At 39.2% G+C, this 25,462-nt stretch overlaps 1 protein-coding gene and 2 long non-coding RNA genes across 3 annotated transcripts; 2 read left to right on the plus strand and 1 right to left on the minus strand.

The window, feature by feature from the left end:
* Positions 1-2,993: 2,993 nt before the first annotated feature.
* Positions 2,994-25,116, plus strand: LOC125000098 (plexin-C1-like). Its single transcript, XM_047575466.1, is given in 15 exon segments — positions 2,994-4,093; positions 4,341-4,463; positions 5,525-5,659; positions 5,742-5,842; positions 5,922-6,027; positions 6,101-6,260; positions 6,455-6,557; positions 22,432-22,507; positions 23,006-23,047; positions 23,158-23,291; positions 23,400-23,579; positions 23,694-23,802; positions 24,344-24,523; positions 24,639-24,806; positions 24,994-25,116. Coding segments are annotated over 15 exon segments (2,724 nt in total). The 5' UTR covers positions 2,994-3,094; the 3' UTR covers positions 25,102-25,116.
* Positions 4,353-4,949, minus strand: LOC125000101. Its single transcript, XR_007111269.1, has 3 exons — positions 4,807-4,949; positions 4,580-4,685; positions 4,353-4,488 (listed from the first exon to the last, which is right to left on the minus strand). It is a non-coding gene; the product is annotated as an uncharacterized LOC125000101 (long non-coding RNA).
* Positions 11,523-12,144, plus strand: LOC125000102. The gene is made up of 3 exons (XR_007111270.1): positions 11,523-11,626; positions 11,717-11,884; positions 12,049-12,144. It is a non-coding gene; the product is annotated as an uncharacterized LOC125000102 (long non-coding RNA).
* Positions 25,117-25,462: the final 346 nt, after the last annotated feature.

The following is a 25,462-nucleotide window of genomic DNA, read 5'->3' on the forward strand; positions in this document are numbered from 1 at the left end:
TGCCTAGCTCTCTGGCCGTTCACCAGCTGCCTACACATTTGTATTAAAGAGCTTCTTTATTTTCAATCACTATTTTTTTCTTCTAACATATTCGAACAATCTTCAAAATCAACCATTTTAAGTAGTTATTATGCTGTGCTTATTATAAGTTTTGACTTATTTTTTATGTAATTTTGTAATGTCCTTTTACCTAGTGTGTACTTTTATATGCTTTTTAATGACTAACCTGAAATAAATGCTTATCCTATTTGTAACTCCCTCAAAGTATAGGCAGACACAAGTGGCTTTCTCACAACAGGTTTATTGGTGCTTGTCCTCAATCTACCTTGAAAACTAAACACATGTTCATGACAAAACAGAAAATTAACGTAGCATAAACAGCATGCAGAGCATGTGAAATAAAAAACATTTTGACATTTGAAAATACAGACAATCAATAAAATACCTTGTTGGCTGCATGCTCCTAAGGGAATATTCTTCAGCATTCTCTTTCTTAGTTGAAATCCATATAACCAGCATCAAAATGCCACCAACCCCTATTCTTCCTGCTGACTTCCTGTTACAGGCACTTTCGAAATAATATACCGCTAACAAATAAAATAGTGCGCACGCATAAATGATTTAAACCTATATGAATTCTCAATTATGACATTGAATAGAAGGAAACACAATCTAAAAATTATCTGAACAAAAATATAAATGCAACAACAGTTACACTATTACTATCTTGTAATTATTAAATACTTCAGGGGCAAAAATAAAATCAACAGAAGTGTGGTAACCTCTACAGATGCTCAAAGAAACTACCTGCCAAGCCGTCTACTTTAAACACTGTGTCCCAGTCTAACCAGAAGACCTGGTGCTGTTTTGAAGAAGATATGTAACAGCTGACACTGATTTAATTTAGCTGCTATTTGAAAAACAATGAATCAAACATGATCAAACATTAAAATCATAAAAATTATTAAATACTAGTCGTAATTATTTTTGTCAAACACCTTCACTTTAAATGTAATGCTTAGAACTTTTACAGAATGCTACACTTATGTGGACATTGTCGCTTATTGTATGCTACAATCTGGAAATAAAACCTAAGAAACGTTAAAAACTACAAAAACATGCGGAAATAAGAACTGCGTCACGCTCTCAAGTTAAACATGGCGGCTGATTAGCCCTCTGCTAACACCTGCTTCTCATTTGTTAATTAACGTAAAACTGCAAAGAAGCGAATCAAACTACAGCAAGAAAATAACTACATGAGAAAAACAAAACAAAAAATGAAGTGACAATACAAAAATAACAAAATCCTAACCTAACAAAATAAAACACATACCTGCAGAAGACATCAAAACATACATCAGCCTTCTGCCTTCCTTCACCTCTGCACCTCTTCTCCTAAACATGCAAAACGATCAAGTGTTAACACGAGTGGGATGCAAGCTAGTGCTGCATAGGCTACATAAAGACGTGAAACAAATCGCGCCAGAACCATGAAACTAAAAACGAATATAAAATGCATAAAACTTATTAACGATCAAAACAACACAAAACTACTTGGTAACATAAAGTATGAAACAGAGAACACTATACATCGAAGATTTCAACATAAATGACTAGATAATCAAAGAAAATTATACAAAATAACCGCAGCATTTTCTCACATAATTTACCCTCAACAACACAAACGGGACTGTGAGGGCAGAAGGGGAGGGGCTACAGAAGCCCAGGAGGCACGAGGGCAGAGTGCAAAGTTCATTTCCACAGGGAAATTTCATAAAATAATAGTAGATGAAAATAACTCAGAGATAAAATTCATTAATATTCAAAATAATCGTAAAATGATAAATAAAACTCACAGATACAAGTTAGCAATAATAATTAATAAAGTTCATTTTAACTCTGTTACATATGAACTGAAATGACTACAAGTAGAAAATAGCCTACATGCACAACTCTAGGTGTATCTATACCAACATATTCCTTCCACAATAATAATAAAGACTCTTGTATCTTTGTGATTCAAGAACCACAAAGCATTTCACGACAAACTTTCTCATTACAGGGTGACAGTGAGTTTCACTGTGGCTGTGTTCTCACCTCGTGGCTACTTTCACTGGTAAACTTCGAATAGACGAGTCTACTGACGCTATTTGAACCGTAACTGATATCCTAAAAAATAAATTGTCTGTTGGCTAATGTATGTGAAGACGTTTAATACAATATTTTGATGATACAAAGCAGTCTTGTTTTCAGTGAAGTTGAAACATGGACGTAGGAAGAAAACTGTGAAAACTGCTGTACAATGTGTGAACTCACTGTCATTCATGTCTAAAACTCATGTATGTTTGGTCGTAGTCGTTCAAAGTATTTCATAGAGCAGAGAAAATAACTTCCCAGAACTGACACCAAATGTCGCCATCGCTTTACATTTGTCTGAACACGCCGAAGGGATGGGTGGACAAATGAAGTTGCATAAAGTTTGGAGATGCCAGCGAACATGTACTCTCCCTATTCAACAGCTTTATCCTGGAGATACTGTGTGGATCATTGTGTAAATGTAAAAGGATCGCATATTTGTCCTACAGATCACTGACTTTAATTAGGAATAAGACCGTTCCCCTGTGGTGCGGACGGACCATAAGAGACAAACCGAGTCACGGCTTTTTGTTCCTCTTGAGATGGATACCATGTAAACTGCTGAAGGCTGATTTAGCGAACTCCTGCCAGCTGTCATTGAGTCTTGATCTTGACTGATCAAAGAGTTTTAAGGTGTGGATTTTGTAATCGTTATCCAGCATGCACACGTTTTGTTAACTGAAGCTGTGTGGACATTAAGAACGATAGAAGAGTGACAAATGGGGCCAAGTGAAAATAGTAATGCTGCTTTGTCATCATATATCAGAATTATTTAGAATGTCTGCTGGTTTTAGTTTCTTTCAGCGCGCTGCCTCCTCCCACTTTCAGCACTTCTCTTTTCAAAGTCGCGCTGCGCTTTTACGCGCGGCTCTAGAGACGCAGTGATCAGAGATCAGAGCGCTATGCAGAGCTTCATTGTCTGAGGGAATCCAGCCAGAGCTGGCACCGTTGCTGGAAAATGATCCTGCTGCTCGGTCTGCTTTGTATTCTCTGGGGAGAACAGGGTCGGTGTGTGGAGGAGGATGGAGGAGGTTTCGCCTTCGATGGAGACATCCGCCACTATTCAGTGTCCGACAACACGGTTTATATCGCTACAGAGGAGAAGCTGTACCAGCTGAGCCACGACCTGACTCTGATCCACAGTCTGACTCTGAGAGGAATCTTGATGCCAAGTAAAGATCCGAGGAATAATAAGTTTGACCGAGTCTCTGAGAAGACTTTCTGGAACGCAACTTTCAGCATCAACTTATTATTACCATTTGTTAAGAATGGCGCTCAGATCATCTGCGGTGTGACTGACAATGAGTGTGGTTACTGCGAGGTTCTGGACCTGAAGAACATCTCTAACCTTCTGTACAAAGAACACGTCCTGGTGGGACCACAGAGACGGAACAGCCCGTTCGTAGGTATTCTGGTGGATGTCAAGAAGAATCCATCGACAGAGACTTATATTCTGACCGCGATGCAGCCCGAAAAGAGCAAGTGCTCCTTTGATACTGAGACCATCAACCTTCAAAATGCGGATCACAAAGACCAGACAAGTATATTTTCTCTAACTGATGGATCATCAGGCACACCTACGATCAAACATAAAGGCGATGTGGAGTTTGTGGACGGATTTCAGATCAGTTCGATCATCTATCTGCTCTCCAACGTAAGAAGTGACGCTAACAGCAACAAAGTCCGTCTCATTTGGCTTGAAGGCGAAACAAGTAAAACCCAAACTCTCAATTCTCTACGGGGCGCGACTCTCACTGTCTCTGATGGTGAAGGCAGCAGACTTCTGGCCTCCTCGGTCATCCCAGGTGGACAGACGGTTCTTTGGAGCGGAGTGTTCAGTGTGGACGGAGAACAAAGCAACACTGAGCTGGTGGTGTTTGACATCAGTCCTGATCTCAGTTTAGACAAAGATAAGGATCCAGACTTCTACTATGTGGATAGTCCCAACAAGAACCAGGTAAAGAATGTTTTAATGGGGATTAGATGTTGTCTCTACCTTTCACAGTATTCCTTCTCTGGTCATTCATGCAAGATAAACGTCCATCAATTGATTACTGTGTGATTCCTACAAAGTCACTAAACTAGAAATATCCCATACTGGTCCGTGTTAAATACCTTAAATGAAACAGCTAGCAGAGTTCTGTCTTCAGGTATCGAAATACCATTTAGATCCAACCCTGATTCTCTATGTGTCTCTTTCTCAGCCTAAGACTCTTAAACCAGAGGCAGTTCTCTTCAGGCAGCCCTACATGACCTCTGTGCTGGCAGTGAGGCAGAAGACATGGATGGTTTTCTTCATTGGTACAGGAGATGGACAGCTCATTAAGGTGTGTATGAAGAGTCCATCTATCACTGGAAAGAGAAAAATACTTTAAATCAATACTTTATTAACAGTAGTGATATATGTCAAGGGCTGTTAACTAATATCTTCAGGGTGTCTTACCTACTTTGATGGTAGGAGTGTTGCCCTGTGTTTGTTGATTCAGTGTCCAAGGAGGTCGATGGTGGGGAGACCAAAACTGGCATTTGACTGGATTAATTCATGCTGTCTAAGATACAAATATACAGTAGATCAGAGGAAGGATAATTGCTCTCAATCACTGAGCATGTATAAGAAACACACATGAACAATGCGCAGAGTTTTGCTATGAGCACACTCTTTAAAATTACCTTTCACCGTGTTATATCACATGTTTGTTTGCTTCATGATTTCACTTCTGATGTGAAACTCACTGTGGTGGAAGAAGCAGGCAACAAGTGCAAGTGGTAACAAGAAACAGGACCTAAATGCAGATACTCGGAGGGGAGGTAGAATTAAAGGCAGTTTTCATTTAAAATATTAGTCAGCTAATTAATATGCTTCTAGAGTCTATACTTGCCTGGATGAAGACTGACTGAGGAAATTAGAGTCAATGCTCTCCAGAAGAGGAAAAAGTAAGGCAACCCAGAGCTGTAAATTCTCCGATACATACAACATTGAAGCTGAAGACACACTGCAAGAATTGCCATTATATTTCTGCTCAACCATTTACCCTGGACACCAAATACAGTTGCATCACATCCTGCATACTGGTAAATGTTGAAGTGAGGCGACAAAGTGGAAGTGACATGAAGCAGAAATACGTACTCATGGTTTCATCATACTTGATTTTTCTGCGCTAGTGTGAGCTCTTAGCTCTTTCAGAGAACAAAATGGTCTCTTCATTTATGAGTGAAAGGTCTCAGCGGAAAAAGGTTTTCTTCTGACACGTTAATAGTTGTGGTCGTTAGCTAGTGGCTAGACCTAAGTGCTGTCACAGGCATAGCAAAAGATGTTGCTTTCCTTCTAACTTTTCACCACAGTAATTGATTGTGGCCAAAAATAACAAAACTACATTGTTGTTGTCAGCTTGCTGTGGACAGGAACTATCACCCTGCTTGTCCCACGGTGCTCTACAGGACCAGTGACGACCGCCAAGTGTTTCCCAAAATACAACTGGATCCAGTGGATCAGAAACATGTTTATGTGCCATTTAGAAACCAGGTACTGCTCTTACTCACTCACTATTCATTCAGTGTCACATGTACATTTGCTGTATTTTGTAGTGTCTCCACTTGTTTTCCAGATGAAGCGTGTGTCTGTATCAAAGTGCAGCACATACACAAATGTACAGGAGTGTTTGTCTACACAGGATCCATACTGTGTCTGGTGTGGCTCTAAAAAAAGGTCAGAGCAACAACAGCTGCATCTGACATCTTCAAAACCCCAACATGAACTGCATTATAAAGCATTTCTCTTTTCCCAGGTGCACATTTGAAGACGACTGCCAAGATTCTGACTGGTTATCTATTCCTGATGATTCCACAGAGAAAATCATTTCTCACAAAGTTATAAAGAGCCCCAGTGGAGAGGTACAGGTTACACATTAACACTGTACAACTGTAACTATCAGTTATTTGTCACTCATCTCTCTTCCTTTCTCAGATCACACTAAAGATCCAGACCCACCTGACTGTCAACTGGACGGAGGATAACTTTGCCTGTGAAATCTTTCCATCATCTGGAGAACGTTGTCCACAAAATAGTCGTCCTTTGTTCCCACAATGCACCTGCAGCCTATCCCATGGCTCAATTCCTGCTGACAGTCAGTAACTTTAATTAAATAATCCAGTTTACTTCAAATCTCACAGTCAAGGAGGAGTTGTAGATGTTATGCTGTCTTGAATCAGACCTGTTCCTTAATTTAGAACATTTCCCACCAACCAGTTAAACAAATCATGTGTTTTCACGTGTCAGAGGTCAAGACTCTGAAGTTCATCATATTATTTTCTCTAACAGGCCTGCATGTCACTGTAAAGATGAGACTTGGGAAGACGAGCCTTTCAGAGCGTCTGAAACTAACCAACTGCTCTGATATCAGTGGACCTCCAACTTCTGTCTTGTAAGTTTGTTCCTATTTTCTAGAATTCAAAGAAACATGCTGTGATTAAACTATATATATCATAGAAATAATGAAAGGTGAAAATCAATTCCCTTCTTCTCGATAAAAGTCTAAAAAGCTTCATCAGTTGACCATAGTCAGTGTTTTGTCATCATTAAAGATATTTGACTGTAAACTATATTATTATATATTAATGTAATTTTATGTGTCTTAGATCCATATATTAGTTTTTTATGGTCCTGACTACCAACATCAGTATGTGTTTGTTTGTTCTTCAGGTGTCAGCAGTGTATCAAGGCTGGATGTGGATGGAACATAAACAGATGTTCATGGTCTAATGAAGGAGTGGATAATGTAATAATGACTATTGTTATCTCCTTATCTGATGTGTTAAAATGCTCCATCAATCCAATATTATTAAGTTGTTTTGACACAAGTTATCATGTTGTATGAGAGAGTGAGACTTCATGAAGAAGAAAAATTTTGCTCATTAAACGTGAAATCTCTCTGTCTCTAGTTAAGCACAAACTAAACAAGCACAAAATACACATGAACTACTTTTTCATCTAAGCCAACATTAGCCACAATAAAACTTGAACCCACTCTGATAGTAACTTTACAGCTCTGAATCTATTCTCCCACTTCCTCCTGCAGGACAATGTTTGTCAAAAGTTGGAGCCTGGGATGAACTTTTCTGTGAGTCTGAACCTCCACTGTTACACACATTGTTCCTCCATTAAGTAAATGTTGTAACATCAGTAGGGTGTGTTTTAAAGCTGATGTTTGTGTGTTTTATTTCTTTTTAGAAGCCAGAAATCTCCTCCATCTCTCCAGTGTTGTGTCTTTCTACGGTAGAAACCATGCCTTGTTGTCAGGTCAGAACCTCATTAATGTGACCAGAGTGAGGATCCAGACAGACCTGGACTGTGCTCCACAAGAGTGAGTCACTTTACAGACAACTAAGATCATGGCCACACTAGAAACTCATGTTTTCTCCACATCATTGTTATTGTGATGATAGTGAGCGTTGTTTGTGTTTCTCTCTCAGATCTCCTGTATGGAACAAGACTGGTGTGAGTCTGACGTTCCACATTCCCACTACAGAAAAGAAAGGTTTTGTCAAAGCATGCGTTCTACTGCCTGATGGCAGTTGCCACGGCAACGCTATAATCACCTATAGATCAACACCATCCTGCACCGACATTGTACCAAGCAGCACCTGGGCCAGGTGGGTTTGATTAGTTAATTTAATCGTGTTAACGAAGATGCACAGTGGTAGGCCCTCCAAAAGAACCAGGGATAAATCCCTTCTCTCTGATTGGCTACTGCTCCATGTCCTGCAGTGGGAAGAGGAAGGTCACACTCATGGGGTCCCACTTGGAGTTTGTGGAAGGAATCACACACATCCACAGACAGACCGAAGTCCAACTTCCCACAACCAGCAGCAGTCAGGTGGGTCTTTAGACGTGATGTTATGGCTACTCTTGTGTTCAAAAAATGATGGTCAAAAACATCAGAGTAGTTTGTGAGGAGGAGGTCGTTGGACTCACTGAAATATAAGAACTCATGGAGAGACAGTTTCCACAAAAGGATTGCAATTCATTTACATAACAAAAATTATCTCTGGGTTGACTTCAATCAAAAACAAATAAATGTAAGTTAGAAGTCAAAAAACTGTTTCACTCCTTTGACACGACGAAAAATGACAAAAAGACACCCAGCAAGCCAGCTGTCCTCACACCCTAATCACAGGGGGGACAGGCAGGGGGGACCTGACTGGACCAATATTGACTTCATAAAAAGAAGACAATTATAAATAATTATACCATGGTCCGGGTGAATCCCCGATTCTGATTGGCTGTGATAATGGAGCCATAAAGACGTTCCGTCCAAATTACCTGATGACACTTCTAAATGATTGCGCTGGCTTAAACGCTATGGTAACCGTGGCAACAGAAACACAGAATATACGCGGGTAGACACAAACCACAGCCTCCGGAGCACAGCTGTAGGTCGACTTTCAGGCGCCGGGCTGGAAACTCGCCAGATCATGTCTGTGACGGGCATCGGTGTGAGAGCAGCCTTTAGGCTTATTGGGCTCCGTCAGTACAGGAGAGACGAGAGGGGAGCAACAGTTTGTCGCCCCCCAACGGCCCAACCGGCAGTGTTGGGCAAGTTACTTCCAAAATGTCATATTCCTTTATTACAAGTTATTTGCATTTGAAAGTAATACGTTTCTTTAAAATATTATCTTCTGTGTAGAGTAATAAGTTACTCATTACATTTTAGTTACTTTCACCAAAATAAATATTTACGACAAGGCATTACAAAATGAAGGTGCACAAAATTTTGTCATGGCAAATAGTCCTTTTAGTCCTTGTATTCTTTTAATCTACTACAATGTATATGGATTGCAATTTACATTGCATAGTTTTAAAGGTTGGGCGGCACATGATGGGTGGATGTTTGCATGTTCTCCTTGTGTTCGCGTGGGTTCTTTCCAGATACTCTGGCTTCCTCCCACCTCCAAAGACATGCTCGTTAGGCTTATTGGTGACTCTAAATTGATCCTAGGTGTGTGTGTGTGTGAGTGTGAATGGTTGCATGTCTCAGTGCGATAGGCTGGCGACCTGTCCAGGGTGTATCCCGCCTCTCGCCCGATGCCCAGCTGGGATAGGCTCCAGCAACCCCGCGACCCTAGTGCAGGATTAAGCAGTACGGAAGATGAAATGAGATGAGTTTTAAAGTTTGTCTTCCGTGAATGATTTTTCTCAGACACTGAGAACAAATCTCTAGTGACTCATAACTTTTATATATTTCTATCCATGTTTTTTCTTAGTTGGCGCTTTGTTCATTATCACCCACAGTTCATTTCTGAGTACTGTAAAACATGGAGATGTATTTATTGTTACTGTTAAAAGTATTCTGAGATGATGTGATAAAAACTATGAAAATCCTCTGCAAACACAACTGACTTAACAAATTAAAACAATTTTTAAATGTCTCATCTTAAATGAACTATCTGTGGAAATGTGTTTATACCTCAACAATAGGACTTTATCATTAGAGATTTGTTTTTACCTTGGCACTTGATCGAACAGGGACTTTGCTGACAAACTTTTGAGACGCCGGCGACTCAACTCTAGAAAGAGGCAGCACATCCTCCACAACACACTCAGCCACCAGCCTTCTCACTTCTCCTGGGTCAAACATCTTCACCTGTGGTCTGGAGAAATACAAAATTTCGTTGTTTAGATTTGCTCGCGCCGTCATCTGCCATCGGTTTGCTAGTACGAGGTCGTTTAGCCTCTAACTCCAGGTGTTTCTTCAGGTTACTTGTACTGTTTTTAGCCGTAGATGTCATGGTTTACATTGTAAATTCACCACTACAGCAAATAATCCGAACCTTAGTAACGACCTAGCAACAGAACTGATTTCCTAGTCCCAGATGAGTGAACTCTGAGCTGACGTTCATGTTTTAACGGCGGTCACGGACTTTACTGAATCAATCAATATTGCATAAATGAGCAAAAAATGCTTACTTTTATTGCCCAAGTTGTTTAACAAAGATGCTGTTAACAACAAACCGATCCAGTAGCGTATTTTTCAGCCGTTTCCTGCTCCAGCTCTGACAGTTAGTGTTGCCATGGAGATGGATACAATATTGCCACAGACTTGGGGGGAGCAATATTTTTAGTGCCGTGCCATAATGCTGATTTGAGCACGTTCTAAATGTCTACAGCAAATGTTGCATTTAATTTTAATAGTTCGTTACTATTACCTCTTGCCTACTGTCATATCTGTTTTGCTTACCCTCTTGCTTGATTTCCTTTCTACACATTTTAAATTATTAGAGTGATTGGTGGATATATTTCTTGCAATAAAAACCATTTAGGAAACTATCTGTGGACTCTGGAAATTTCACGTGATCATCTGGACACACACGGTAGTAGTGCACTGGCCTTCTGAAACGATACCTTGTATCAGGTAATGTAACGTTAAGCAATTTATCTCACTTCCCTTCCGCTGATTAATAACCGCTGCGGCCCATCGAGATGCTCGTTCTACCATAGACATATGGGTTTCCCTGGCCACGGCTGTGGACGGGAGATGTTAAATAGTCCGTTTCAGCCGCTTCTTGTGAAAAACTTATAATTTAAACAGGAAAAAACAACATTAACATATTCATAATTGACCTTTAAAAATTATTTATTTCGTCAGTGACCATGTGATAAGGATAATGCCCTTCGAGGTGTCCATTATCAGAAATGAATGGACGAACGCGGAGGTGTGAACCATCTGACGCAAAGCCGATAATGGACACCTCGTGGGGCATTATCCCTTACATAGTTTATAGGGCAGACTATAAATAATAGTTTATCTACTATAATCAATACAAAGAATTAATAGACTCTCAATAGGCTTTACAATAGGCAACACACGTTTCTCCTTTGTTAGTCACATTATTCCATATAATATATCTTGCTCCATTATAGTACATTGTATTTAATTGTGAATTAAATACAAGTTAAGTTAAACTTAAAACGTATTTTAAAATAAAAGATATTTTTGGAGGCAAGTGTAAGAGTTTTGATAATAAATATTATAATGCATTTTATAATAAATAAAATGGTTCCTTAGAAGCAAATTTTTTAAAGATTTTAAACATTCTGTGGGTCAACCTAATCTTAAACTGTCTTGATAACATTACACCAATCTCTAAATGATTGAAAGATGCATTTACATTTGTAAACTTTCAAATCCACATTTAGCTTTATAGTATCTCTGAGAAATTTCAGTCAGGTTTTAGACCATTACACACCACAGAAATTGCAGACAAGGGAGGTAACGCAATTTAAATTCTTTAAACCTAAATGCAGTTTATGCAGTGGATTGTCTGTCGACACACCTGCAGCTTTAAGGCCTCAGACGACTTCTAGCAGCACTGTGTATTTCAAAGTAGCCATCAATCCTTGGCCTGCTCCACAAAAATAACCTACTATCCAGACCCTGTGTTCACCACCTTCTCATCTATGAGGACAAGGGATGGGTCTCAAATTTTTCTACAGGTACAACTTTTTAAACTTATTTTTAATATATATATATATTTTTTTTAACAGATGAGCAAACATCAAGCATTTGTCTTTTTATCATTTCAGAAAAAGGCAGATAAACTAGAGATGACAGCAGCAGAGTTGTTAGTGTGGGGTATTGAAGACGGAAAGAAATACCCTTGCATCATGAAAGAGAAAAAAACTGACAACCAGACTGACTTTTTCACCTGTGACATACAAAGCACATCCAGCTTTACATTTCAGCACATAGAGGTAAAACTTTCCTCTAAACTAGAAAATACTGGGTCAGACTTTCAAAGAGAGAAATGTACTTCTAACTATTGATGAACACAGTAAATAGATATTTGACTGAGGGCTTTTGAGACTTTCCACTCCTTTATTTCCTTTTCAATAGCAGTGTCATTCTTGTTTTCTAGATAAAGTATGGTGGCCAGACAGTGCTGCTAAGTAATCTGCCTTTAGTTCATCAGGTCCTTCTGATAGTGCGTTTGATGCTGATACCTTGTGTCATAGGGTGGTAAGTGATTTTGATCCATCAACAGTTTATGTCCAAGTCTAAACTTGTACAGTGATTGTCTTCTGCTATTTTCCACTGAGATCTTGGAGAATAAATACTGATTTAGATCTTTTCCTGTTCCACCTAATAGAGGAAATTGTATTTTAATGCTTGGTCTCAATCAGTATCTCTTTATCTTTCAGTGCTAGTTTTTTATCTGTCGCTGGCAAAGGAGACTCACCGCTCAGATAAACGAGCTCTGACCACAGATGCCTAGCTCTCCGGCCGAGCCTGAGACTTCAGGCAGCCTGCTACCAGCTAAGATTAATCCATACACAATAGTTTGTTTTACTCTTTTATCATTATGTATATTTATTATACAGACATCAGACTACTGAAATCCTCATCTCCTCTAAATCACAACCAAAAAGAAAATAAACATATTTCTCAAAATCTGGAACTGCTCCATTAAAGCATCAGGTCATTGAAGCTTTCTGATACTACAGGCTATACAGTTAGTACATATGAAGTCATTGTATTTTAGGCGAAATATTAATATTAAGAGACCATTTGAAGTAGTTATTACGTTGCACCTATTATAAGGTTTGACTACTTTTTTATATAATTGTTATGTTATTTTTACCAAGTGTGTACTTCTATATGCTTTTTTTAATTCCTAAATTGAAATAAATGCTTATCCTATTACTGTCTTGTAATTATTTAATACTTTTAATTGAGTATTTAGTATTGACAGTGTCATTTATTTCTTGGTTTTCCCTGAGTATATATATATTTTATTCTACTGATGACCTCTTGTTTATAATATCTTTACATTGGGATTAGTGACCACCTGACCAGTTTGGCCTCTAATGCCATGGTGCAGAAGTGCAGCTCTTTTAGTGACTGTGTTTTATACATTTTATAAACTATACATGAATAATGTTATTTAAACAAAACAAAGGATGATTTGACTGCAATCAAATAAGTGATGCTTACGGGTTTATCAGTTTCATGAAGGTTGTTCAGATGCTTTGGTTTTACAATACTAATCTCTGGTTGTTTTAACTTACACTTACACTTATACCCAAGTTTTAAATTAAACCAGATAGGTGATGTATTAAAACAAGAATTTTACTTCATGGCTGTCAACTACATAAAGAAACAAGGACAAGTCTGACAGCTAAAATTCAACAGCCTAGCCTGAAGACCTGGTGCTGTTTTGAAGAAGATATATAACAGCTGATTAAATTTAGCTGCTATTTGAAAAACAATGAATCAAACATGATCAAACATTGAAATCATAAAAATTATTAATACTAGTTGTAATTATTTTGTCAAATATCTTCACTTTAAAAGTAATGCTTAGAACTTTTCCAGAATGCTACACTTATTGTATGCTACAATCTGGAAATAAAACCGAAGAAACATTAAAAATTACGAAAACGTGTCTGAGAGAAATCTAGAAATAAGAACTGCGTCACGCTTTCAAGTTAAACATGGCGGCTGATTAGCCATCTGCTAACACCTGCTTCTCATTTGTTAATTAACATAAAACTGCAAAGAAGCGAATCAAACTACAGCAAGAAAAATAAATACATGAGAAAAACAAGAAAAAATTGAAACATGCATACTTTATCCACAGGAACACTGCAGGAATTACGAAACATTGTTTCAGTCCTACCACAAGTAAGTAACATGTTAGAGTAGTTATAGTAGTTGGGTCTTTAAAAAAAATTAATATAGTTTTCATATAAGTTGTTTAAGTTTCATTTTGAAGTTTTACGTTTGAGAAAACAACGATGTATAAACTGAAATGACTACAAGTAGAAAAAAGCCTACATGCACAACTCTAGGTATATCTATACCAACATATTCCTTCCACAATAATAATAAAGACTCTTGTATCTTTGTGATTCAAGAACCACAAAGCATTTCACGACAAACTTTCTCATTACAGGGTGACAGTGAGTTTCACTGTGGCTGTGTGCTCACCTTGTGGCTACTTTCATGATAAACGTCGAATAGACGAGTCTACTGACGCTGTTTGAACCGTAACTGATATCTTAAAAAAATAAAATGTCAATGCGCATGTGGTACACGTCGTAAATTGTGGCTAACGTATGTGAATACGTTTACTACAACTATTTTCTTCTTTGGTGGGGGGGGGGGGGGGGGGGGCATTTTGATGATATAAAGCAGTCTTGTGTTGAGTAAAGTTGGACTGGGGGTGAAAACTTCCGTAAAGTGTCTGAACTTCACGGTCACTCATGTCTAAAACTCATACGTTTGTTTGGTCGTAGTCGTTCAAAGTATTTCATAGAGCAGAGAAAATAACTTCCCAGAACTGACACCAGATGTCGCCATCGCTTTACATTTGGTCTGAACACGCCGAAGGGATGGGTGGACAGATGGAGGAAGTTGCATAAAGTTTGGAGATGCCAGCGAACATGTACTCTCCCTATTCAGCAGCTTTATCCAAGAGATACTGTGTGGATCATTGTGTAAATGTAAAAGGATCGCATATTTGTCCTAGAGATCACTGACTTTAATTGGGAATAAGACCGTTCCCCTGTGGTGCGGACGAACCATAAGAGACAAACCGAGGCACGGCTTTTTGTTCTTCTTGAGATGGATACCATGTAAACATGCTGACGGCTTATTTAGCAAACTCCTGCCAGCTGTCATTGAGTCTTGATCTTGACTGATCAGAGTTTCAAGGCGTGGATTTTAATCATTATCCTCAGCATGCACACGTTTTGTTAACTGAAGCTGTGTGGACATTAAGAACAATAGGAGGGTGACAAATGGGGCTAAGTGAAAATAGTGATGCTGCTTTGTCATCATATATCAGAATTATTTAGAATGTCTGCTGGTTTTAGTTTCTTTCAGCGCGCTGCTTCCTCCCACTTTCAGCACTTCTCTTTTCAGAGTCGCGCTGTGCTTTTACGCGCCGCTCTAGAGACGCAGTGATCAGAGATCAGAGCGCTGTGCGAGCTTCATTGTCTGGAAAATGATCGTTTCTGCTCGGTCTGCTTTGTATTCTCTGGGGGAGAACAGGGTCGGTGTCTGGAGGAGGATGGAGAAGGTTTCGCCTTCGATGGGAGACATCCGCCACTTTTCAGTGGCCCACAACACGGTTTATATCGCTACAGAGGAGAAGCTGTACCAGCTGAGCCACGACCTGACTCTGATCCACAGTCTGACCCTGAGAGGAATCTTGGTGCCAAGTAAAGATCCGAAGTATGATAAGTTTGACCCAGTCTCTGAGAAGACTTTCTGGAACGCAACTTTCAGCATCAACTTATTATTACCATTTGTTGAGAATGGCGCTCAGATCATCTGCGGTGTGACTGACAATGAGTGTTTGGTTACTGCGAGGTTGTGGACCTGAAGAACATCTCTAACCTTATGTACAAAGAAAACATCCTGGTGGGACCACTGAGACGGAAACAGCCCGTTCGTAGGTTTTCTGGTGGATGTCAAGAAGAAGAGTCATCTCAGGCAGAGACTTATATTCTTGACCGCGATGCAGCCCGAAAAGAGCAAGTGCTCCACTGATTTCTGAGACCATCAACCTTCAAAATGCGGATCACAAAGACCAGACAAGTATATTTGCTGTAACTGATGGATATACAGGCACACCTACGATCAAAAGTAAAGGCGATTGTGGAGTTTGTGGACGGATTTCAGATCAGTTCGATCATCTATCTGCTCTCCAACGTAAGAAGTGACGCTAACAGCAACAAAGTCCGTCTCATTTGGCTTGAAGGCGAAACAAGTAAAACCCAAACTCTCAAGTCTCTACGGGGAGCGACTCTCAGTGTCTCTGATGGTGAAGGCAGCAGACTTCTGGCCTCCTCGGTCATCCCAGGTGGACAGACGGTTCTTTGGAGCGGAGTGTTCAGTGTGGACGGAGAACAAAGCAACACTGAGCTGGTGGTGTTTGACATCAGTCCTGATCTCAGTTTAGACAAAGATAAGGATCCAGACTTCTACTATGTGGATAGTCCCAACAAGAACCAGGTAAAGAATGTTTAATGGGGATTAGATGTTGTCTCTACCTTTCAAAGTATTCCTTCTCTGGCCATTCATGCAAAATAAATAACTGTGTGGTTCCTACAAAGTCACTAAACTTAGAAATATCCCATACTGGTCCATGTTAAATACCTTCAATGAAACAGCAGAGTTGTGTCTTCAGGTATGTAAATACCATTTAGATCCGACCTGATTCTCTATGTGTGTCTTTCTCAGCCTAAGACTCTTAAACCAGAGGCAGTTCTCTTCAGGCAGCCCTGCATGACCTCTGTGCTGGCAGTGAGGCAGAAGACATGGATGGTTTTCTTCATTGGTACAGGAGATGACAGCTCATTAAGGTGCAACCAGGAGAAGAGGTCTTTTTTTCCCTGCTGTGGTGATTATATATATATATTTGGTGTGTGTTTTGTGTGTTATATATGTATAGGTGGGGTGTGTGTGTATATATATGTATAGGTGTGTGTGTGTGTGTATATATATGTATAGGTGTGTGTGTTTTGTATATATATATGTATAGGTGTGTGTATATATATATGTATATATATATGTGTGGTGTGTGTTGTGTGTGTGTGTGTGTGTGTGTGTAGTATATATATATGTGTGTGTGTATATTGTATATATATTATATATATATATGTATATATGTGTGTGTATATATATTATTTTATACATATATATATTTTTTATTTATTTTTTAAGATTGCTCATACCTATCAAATGATGTACTCATGTACGTTGAATTGTTCTCAGAATGTGTGTCTCTTTCCCTCTATGGGTTTCACATCCTGTGTATCACTTTGCATACAAACCACAGAACTTTAATAGATGTTCACTGCTTGTGGTCAGTTTACCACAAGATGGGTGTGTGAAAAAGACTCGCTTTTTGAGTCCATAGCAGATCTGATAGTGTTACATCAAGTGCCATTTAGGAGCTTTACCCTCAGAATTTTCTACATTTCTGCATAAAAATTGTTCAAAACATAAGTAGATTTGCATAAAAGTCCAGAAAATATATAGAGAGAACTCAACCAAATGAAATAGAAATATTTATATATTTATTTCTTCTAGTAAATTTGTCACATCTGCAAGTTTCAAAATATGTGAACCTGTTTTCAGTATCTGCCGTGACCCTCTTGTGCAGTAATAACAGCTCAACTAAATGTTTCCGGTAACTGGAGGAATCTTAATCCTTTCCTCAGTTCTTAGATGTTGGTGGGTTTCCTCACGTTAATTTCTTGCTTCAGCTCCATCAGCACTTTGACTTGGTCATTCCAAAATATTAAAGTAGTTCTTCTTCAACCATGCTTTTTTTTAGCTCTTTTTTTTTCAAATGTAACATACATAGATAGATAGATAGATAGATAGATAGATAGATAGATAGATAGATAGATAGATACTTTTAACCGTTTATATGCCAGTGTCTGTGATGGCATCACAAATTGTTTGAAAGAATACACACAAAAAATTGAAATATTTTTAATAATATAAATTGAAAGTGGATTTTTCTTGGGGGGATTATCACGGCCTTGGATATGTCAATTATTAGTAGCAACATTGATTTTGATGGATTTTCACGTTTTCAGGTGAGACTCATCACATTTAATGGAAACACTTCTAAACATTTTCTTTAATACACAAAGTATTGTATTTTTGTTCACTTGGTTTCATTGGGTTCTCTTTGTCTACTGTCAGGACTTGTGAGAAACTCAGCTGATATTTTAAGTATTTTTTCAGGCATAATGTTGAATGTTTCGAGGCACACAAAACTTTTACCACTGTCACTGTATTTAGCTTTTTGAAGATGCATGAAAAAAACTAACACTGAGCTGATTCTATGAACTGTTACTGCATGTGTAGCCAAAGTCTGATATGTAGGAGCTTAATGACCGTTCTTTTTGGAAAAGAAACAAGACAAAGTTGGTGCTGAGCTTTTCATAGGCTGAAGTCAACATTATGGAGTTGTTTACATCTAGTTACATGATTATTTGCCAACTATTTAACATCATTGTCTTGGTTGTAACCAACTGAATGTGGAAAAAATCTGACAAATTTGATTATTTTCTATATTGATCAGAGCTATGCAGGTATGTAACAAAACTACATCCTGCCAGGTTAATAGTGGTGGTCGTTAACTAGTGGCTAGACCTAAGTGCTTTCACGGGCATACCAAAAGATGTTGCTTTCCTTCTAACTTTTCACCACAGTAATTGATTGTGGCCGAAAATAACAAAACTACATTGTTGTTGTCAGCTTGCTGTGGACAGGAACTATCACCCTGCTTGTCCCACGGTGCTCTACAGGACCAGTGACGACCGCCAAGTGTTTCCCAGAATACAACTGGATCCAGTGGATCAGAAACATGTCTACGTTCCATTTAGAAACCAGGTACTGCTCTTACTCACTCACTATTCATTCAGTGTCACATGTACATTTGCTGTACTTTGAAGTTTCTCCACTTGTTTTCCAGATGAAGCGTGTGTCTGTATCAAAGTGCAGCACATACACAAATCTACAGGAGTGTTTGTCTACACAGGATCCATACTGTGTCTGGTGTGGCTCTAAACAAAGGTCAGAGCAACAACATCTGCATCTGACATCTTCAAAAACCCATCATGAACTTCATTATAAGACATTTCTCTTTTCCCAGGTGCACATTTGAAGATGACTGCCAAGATTCTGACTGGTTATCTATTCCTGATGATTCCACAGAGAAAATCATTTCTCACAAAGTTCTAAAGAACCCCAGTGGAGAGGTACAGGTTACACATTAACACTGTACAACTGTAACTATCAGTTATTTGTCACTCATCTCTCTTCCTTTCTCAGATCACACTAAAGATCCAGACCCACCTGACTGTCAACTGGACAGAGGATAACTTTGCCTGTCAAATCTTTCCATCATCTGGAGAACGTTGTCCACAAAATAGTCGTCCTTTGTTCCCACAATGCACCTGCAACCTATCCCATGGCTCAATTCCTGCTGACGGTCAGTAACTTTAAATAAATAATCCAGTTTACTTCAAATCTCACAGTCAAGGAGGAGTTGTAGATGTTATGCTGTCATGAATCAGACCTGTTCTTTCTTTCCCACCAACCAGTTGACAAATCTGTGACAAATTTCATGTGTCTCTGTCTCTCTGAAGTTCATCATATTATTTCCTCTAACAGGCCTGGATGTCACTGTAAAGATGAGACTTGGGAAAATGAACCTTTCAGAGCGTCTGAAGCTAACCAACTGCTCTGACATCAGTGGACCTCCAACTTCTGTCTTGTAAGTTCGTTCCTATTTTCTACAATTCAAAGAAACATGCTGTGATTAAATGATCTTCCTTTGATCATAGGTGGTACAAAATGTGAATACAGATAACTTAAAGACCTGAGCTAAATAAGAACTACTCATTAAGACGATGCTATTCTTACAGGTTTAAGCATTCACATTGTTGAACTAAAAGTTTTAAGCCTTTGAAACAATGAGTGAGAACGGTTTGATGGGAACATCAACTTGATTTGCTTTCAAAGACAAACAACAAATAATCCCAAGTCAGTTGCAGGAGCGACCATCTCTCTTGCCAGTTACGTACATACAGCAGCAATGATTCAGGCTGACTGGAAGAGGTGTGATACTGTGATTCTGTAATGTGTTGACTTAAATAAGAAGGACTAATGACAACTTACAAATGAAGTCTTGAAGAAGTCTGTATTCTCATCTCTGAGGAGGACGGAGCGGCCACAGTGTTCGATTCACATTAATATCTGCACTCTGAAAACAAAAACAGATCACACCAAAATATGCTTTACTTACTGGAGACACTTGTTATAAATATTAATACTACATTTCTCCAGATACTTCGGTTTCCTCCCATCTCCAAAGACATGCTCGTTAGGCTGATTGGTGACGCTAACTTGACCTTAGGGGTGAGTGTGAGTGTGAATGGTTGTTTGTCATCTGTGCTGGTCCTGCAATTGGCTGGCGACCTGTCTGGAGTGTACCCTGCCTCTCGCCTGATGCCAGCTGGGATAGGCTCCAGCAACCCCCCGCAACCATAGTGAAGATTAAGTGGTATGGAAGATGAGATGAGACATTTCTTCATGTAACCCCTCAGAAGTTACAAAGACGCGATGAGTGTGTTTGTATTTAACACTTAACGTGTAATCTAGAGTAAGAAGTTCGGAGTTAATATTTAAACATTTACATCTAGAGGTTTGATTTAGTGACACTTCCCTTTTACACTCGGTCGGACAACAACTATTTATGGACTGAGAGTTAATTATAATGGATTAACTCTACCCAGAGAATAATAGAATAATTAATTCTACTAGTGTATGTCCAGTTTAACACCAAGAATTCAACTCTTCTTCCTAACAATGGAAGAGAGACAGACCATCATAACACTTGTATGTAGGTCTTTCCTACAGGGAAATTGCAAAGAAAGTCAAGGTGTCAGTGAGTACAGTTTTCTTCACCATTAAAAGACACTCAGAAACTGGGGGAAACTCTGACAGGAAGCAATCTGACAGACCCAAAGCCACAACTGAATCAGAGGACCAGTTTCTGAGAGTTAACAGCTTGCGTGATAGGTGGCTCACAGGACAACAGCTTCAAGCACAGCTTAATAGTAGTCGTAGTAAGCAAGTCTCAGTTTCAACTGTGAAGAGAAGACTTCGAGCTGCAGGTTTGACAGGATGGGTCGCAGCAAGAAAGCCATTGCTAAGATGTCAGAATAAGCCAAAGAGGCTCTCCTGGGTCACGAAACACCGCCATTAGACTACTGAAGACTGGAAGGTATTATGGGCTGATGAATCAAAATGTCAGATCTTCGGTTCGTCACGCAGGATGTTTGTACACCGTCGAGTAGGCGGGCACCCATTACTCTTCGGGCACCTGAAGTCATTTTGCAGCGGGTGTTACGGAAACTTTACTCGTCGCGCTGTTACTAACCACCCGAACACCTGCTTAACAAGCTGGAGGTGTGACGAGTCATGCACTTTGTAACCACAGATATAAAACGTGATAAGATGATGCTAATGGTTCGAAGTTGCTAGCTAGCGTGATAAAGTGGTGCTAACACTACATTGTACCTTACTGTTGCATGTTCTAATATTTGTGGTGCAAGTTTGAAAATAAATGTTTTTGCCAAACGTGACTACCTTCTTATTTCAGTAAAGTTTATTTTCCAAGTATTTTTTTTGTAGGATTATATAAGAATTATATTGGCACCTTTTAAGTGTTGTGGGGGTAACACTTGTGTAGTTAAGAAATAGTCCTCTGAGAGAGTTAATTGCTAACACTACATAAAAGTGTTAAAAAAAAACACTGGTTGGTGTTAGGTCGTGTTAAATTTAACTACAAGAGTCAAAGTTACACTAACTTAGTGTAAAGGCACCAACACTCAAAAAAGTGTTAAATTAACACTGAGGTGTGGACCCATATAGACAGTTTAAAAGTGTTAAGATCAACTCTTACAGTGTTGATTTGGGTATGCTGATTTTACTGTGTACTTTCTGCAGCACAATACTGTTCACCTGATGCTCATCAGGGTCTGGTACCACAGTGTGTTGCGACACTGCTTTCATGCAGACAGAGTGGAGGTTGTACCATTTCAAGCTATTCATTGGGCTTGCATGACTTGAATTGCAATAAATAACCAGACAAATAGGGTGTTCGAAAACTTTTGACCGATAGTGTATTTCAACATAGCACATCCAGCCCATAGGGTTACACTGGAGAATCTTCCCTCTGAGGTATCTAACAAGGCGCCCATGATTTGAGTTGGCCAGAGTCTCTCTCTAATATCAATAGCGCCACCAAATGGCAGTGTTCAAATTTACCATTTAGCATCAGGTCACCTTCAGATGCTTGGGCCCAAAACTCTCATTTTCAGCAGCCATCACGAAGTACATCAAGCCAGGTGCTGCCACCTAGTGTCGGGCATAGGTGTCAGGTTTCTCATCACACTCATCTTCCATACCGCTTAAAATTCACTAGGGTTGCGGGGGTTGCTGGAGCCCATCCCAGCTGGCATCTGTCGAGAGGCCGCCAGCCTATCGCAGGGCTAACACAGAGACAACAAATTCACACCTAGGGTCAAGTTAGCGTCACCAGTCAGCCTAACGAGCATGTCTTTGGAGATAAACCAGAGTAAAGTTGTGACTTGTAATTTGAGAGTCATTTATAGTGTACTAGACATAGTAACTACTTATTAGTAGTTACTATAAGACATTGTAATCCATATGAGTAATTGTCAACATACCTCTGCTTGTTCTTCAGGTGTCAGCAGTGTGTCAGGGCCGGCTGTGGATGGAACATAAACAGCTGTTCATGGTCTAATGAAGGAGTGGATAATGTAATTATCTTTCTTTTCATTTGAGCTTTCACAACTGTTACCACAACAACCACTCTTTTGGTATTTTAACATAAACATGTTTTAATATATTCACTTATCAAGTTAACAATGTGCCTTTATGCCTGAAGTTTCATCATACTTTGGAAGAATGTTTCCTAATTATGAAGGTACATTCGGCAGCCGAATTATCCATTCAAATCTTTGCATCTCTGAAATTTTATGGTTTTTAAAATACACCACTGTGCTACTAGTAGACTTGTCCATTGCAACTGGATGGTCTTATCTTCTAGTTCTGCACACGACAAACAAACACATGTCAGATATAGCCTACTGAGTAAAATGTTACACTGTATTATACAACAATTGTTCTGTGGTTGAATATACCTTAGGTTGGCTGTGTGCAGTGTTTTGTTTTTATCTGACCAAACATTGGCTGCAGCAGGTTCTGGATCAGAGACTGTAAACCTTCTGAATCTATTCTCCCACTTCCTCCTGCAGGACAATGTTTGTCAAAAGTTGGAGCCTGGGATGAACTTTTCTGTGAGTCTGAACCTCCACTGTTACACACATTGTTCCTCCATTCAGTAAATGTTATACCATCAGTAGGGTGATGTTTTAAAGCTGATGTTTGTGTGTTTTATTTCTGTTAGAAGCCAGAAATCTCCTCCATCTCTCCCAGTGTTGTGTCTTTCTACGGTAGAAACCATGCCTAGTTGTCAGGTCAGAACCTCATTAATGTGACCAGAGTGAGGATCCAGACAGACCTGGACTGTACTCCACAAGAGTGAGACACTTTACAGACAACTAAGATCATGGCCACACTAGAAACTCATGTTTTCTCCACATCATTGTTATTGTGATGATGGTGAGTGTTGATGTGTTTCTCTCTCAGATCTCCTGTATGGAACAAGACTGGTGTGAGTCTGACGTTCCACATTCCCACAACAGAAAAGAAAGGTTTTGTTAAAGCATGCGTTCTACTGCCAGATGGCAGTTGCCATGGCAACGCTAAAATCACCTATCGATCAACACCATCCTGCACCGACATTGTACCAAGCAGCACCTGGGCCAGGTGGGTTTGATTAGTTAATTTAATCGTGTTAACAAGATGCATAGTGGTAGGCCCTCCAAAAGAACCAGGGATAAATCCCTTCTCTCTGTTTGGCTACGGCTCCTTGTCCTGCAGTGGGAAGAGGAAGGTCACACTCATGGGGTCCCACTTGGAGTTTGTGAAAGGAATCACACACAGCCACAGACAGACGGAAGTCCAACTTCCCACAACCAGCAGCAGTCAGGTGGGTCTCTAGACATGATGTCCCTTTGTTACGTCACATTATATCATATGATATGATATCTGGCTCCATTACAGTACATTGTACTTATTTTTAAATTAAACTTAAAATGTATTTTTACATGAAAAAAAAATTTGCAGATAATTTTCAATTTTCAATCCACATTTTGCTTTATAGTAACGTTGAGAAACTTCTTTAAACCTAAATACGGTTCCTGCAGTGGATTGTCTGTCCTGGTTGAACATCAGAAAGAACTTCCCTTAGTTTCCTTTATTCTTACCCTTTGGAAAGAATTTTCTTGGTCACCAGAGCTAATCTCACATATTCCAGACTTCACTCTACTTTTGGTGTACCACAAGGTTCTATCTTAGATCCAGTTTTATTCTCCATCAAAGTGCTTCCAGTTGGCCAAATCATGCAGATGACAATCAGACATATTTTCCATGGATTGGGTGACTCCAACTTTAATCTGACTTGCTTTAGTCACCGTCATGCAAGCTAAACACAGATTCGATAATATATAACAGATGTAAATTCCCCACAGAAACTCTCCTATGACACACCTGCAGCTTTAAACCCTCAGACGACTTCTAGCAGCACTGTGTATTTGAAAGTAGCCAATCAATCCTTGGCCTGCTCCACAAAAATAACCTACTATCCAGACCCTGTGTTCACCACCTTCTCATCTATGAGGACAAGGGATGGGTCTCGCATCACCCTACAGGTACAACTTTCTTTTAAAAAACATTTTTTAATATATATATAGATATATATATTTATTTATTTATTTTTTTTAACAGATGAGCAAACATCAAGCATTTGTCATTTCTTCATTTCAGAAAAAGGCAGATAAACTAGAGATGACAGCAGCAGAGCTGTTAGTGTGGGGTATTGAAGATGGAAAGAAATATCCTTGCATCATGAAAGAGAAAAAAACTGACAACCAGACTGACTTTTTCACCTGTGACATACAAAGCACATCCAGCTTTACATTTCAGCACATAGAGGTAAAACTTTCCTCTAAACTAGAAAATACTGGGTCAGACTTGAGCTAGTTTAGTTTTACTTTCAAATAGAGAAATTTTCTTTTAAACTATTGATAAACACAGTAAATAGATAATTGACTGAGGGCTCTTTTGAGACTTTCCACTCCTTTATTTCCTCTTCAACTGCAGTGTCATTCTTGTTTTCTAGATAAAGTATGGTGGCCAGACAGTGCTGCTAGGTCCTCTGCCTTTAGTTCATCAGGTCCTTCTGATAGTGTGTTTGATGCTGATACTTTGTGTCACAGGTGGTAAGTGATTTTGATCCATCAACAGTTTATGTCAAAGTATAAACTTGTACGTTGCATCATGTGCAGTTGTTTTCTGCTATTTTCTGTCTCAATCAGTAACTCTTCATCTTTCAGTGTTAGTGTTTATCTATCGTTGGCAAAGGAGACGCACCGCTCAGATGAACGAGCTCTGACCACAGATGCCTAGCTCTCCAGCCGTTCTCACAGGGAACAAGTTAAGGCCATTGACGCTTTCTGATACTACAGGCTATACAGGTAGTACATATGAAGTCACTGTATTTTAGGTGGAATATTAATATTAAGAGACCATTCAAAGTAGTTATTACTCTGTAATATAAGTTTTGACTTATTTTTTATATAATTGTTATG

This window comes from Mugil cephalus, chromosome 22 (assembly GCF_022458985.1).
Source record: "Mugil cephalus isolate CIBA_MC_2020 chromosome 22, CIBA_Mcephalus_1.1, whole genome shotgun sequence".
NCBI lineage: Eukaryota > Metazoa > Chordata > Actinopteri > Mugiliformes > Mugilidae > Mugil > Mugil cephalus.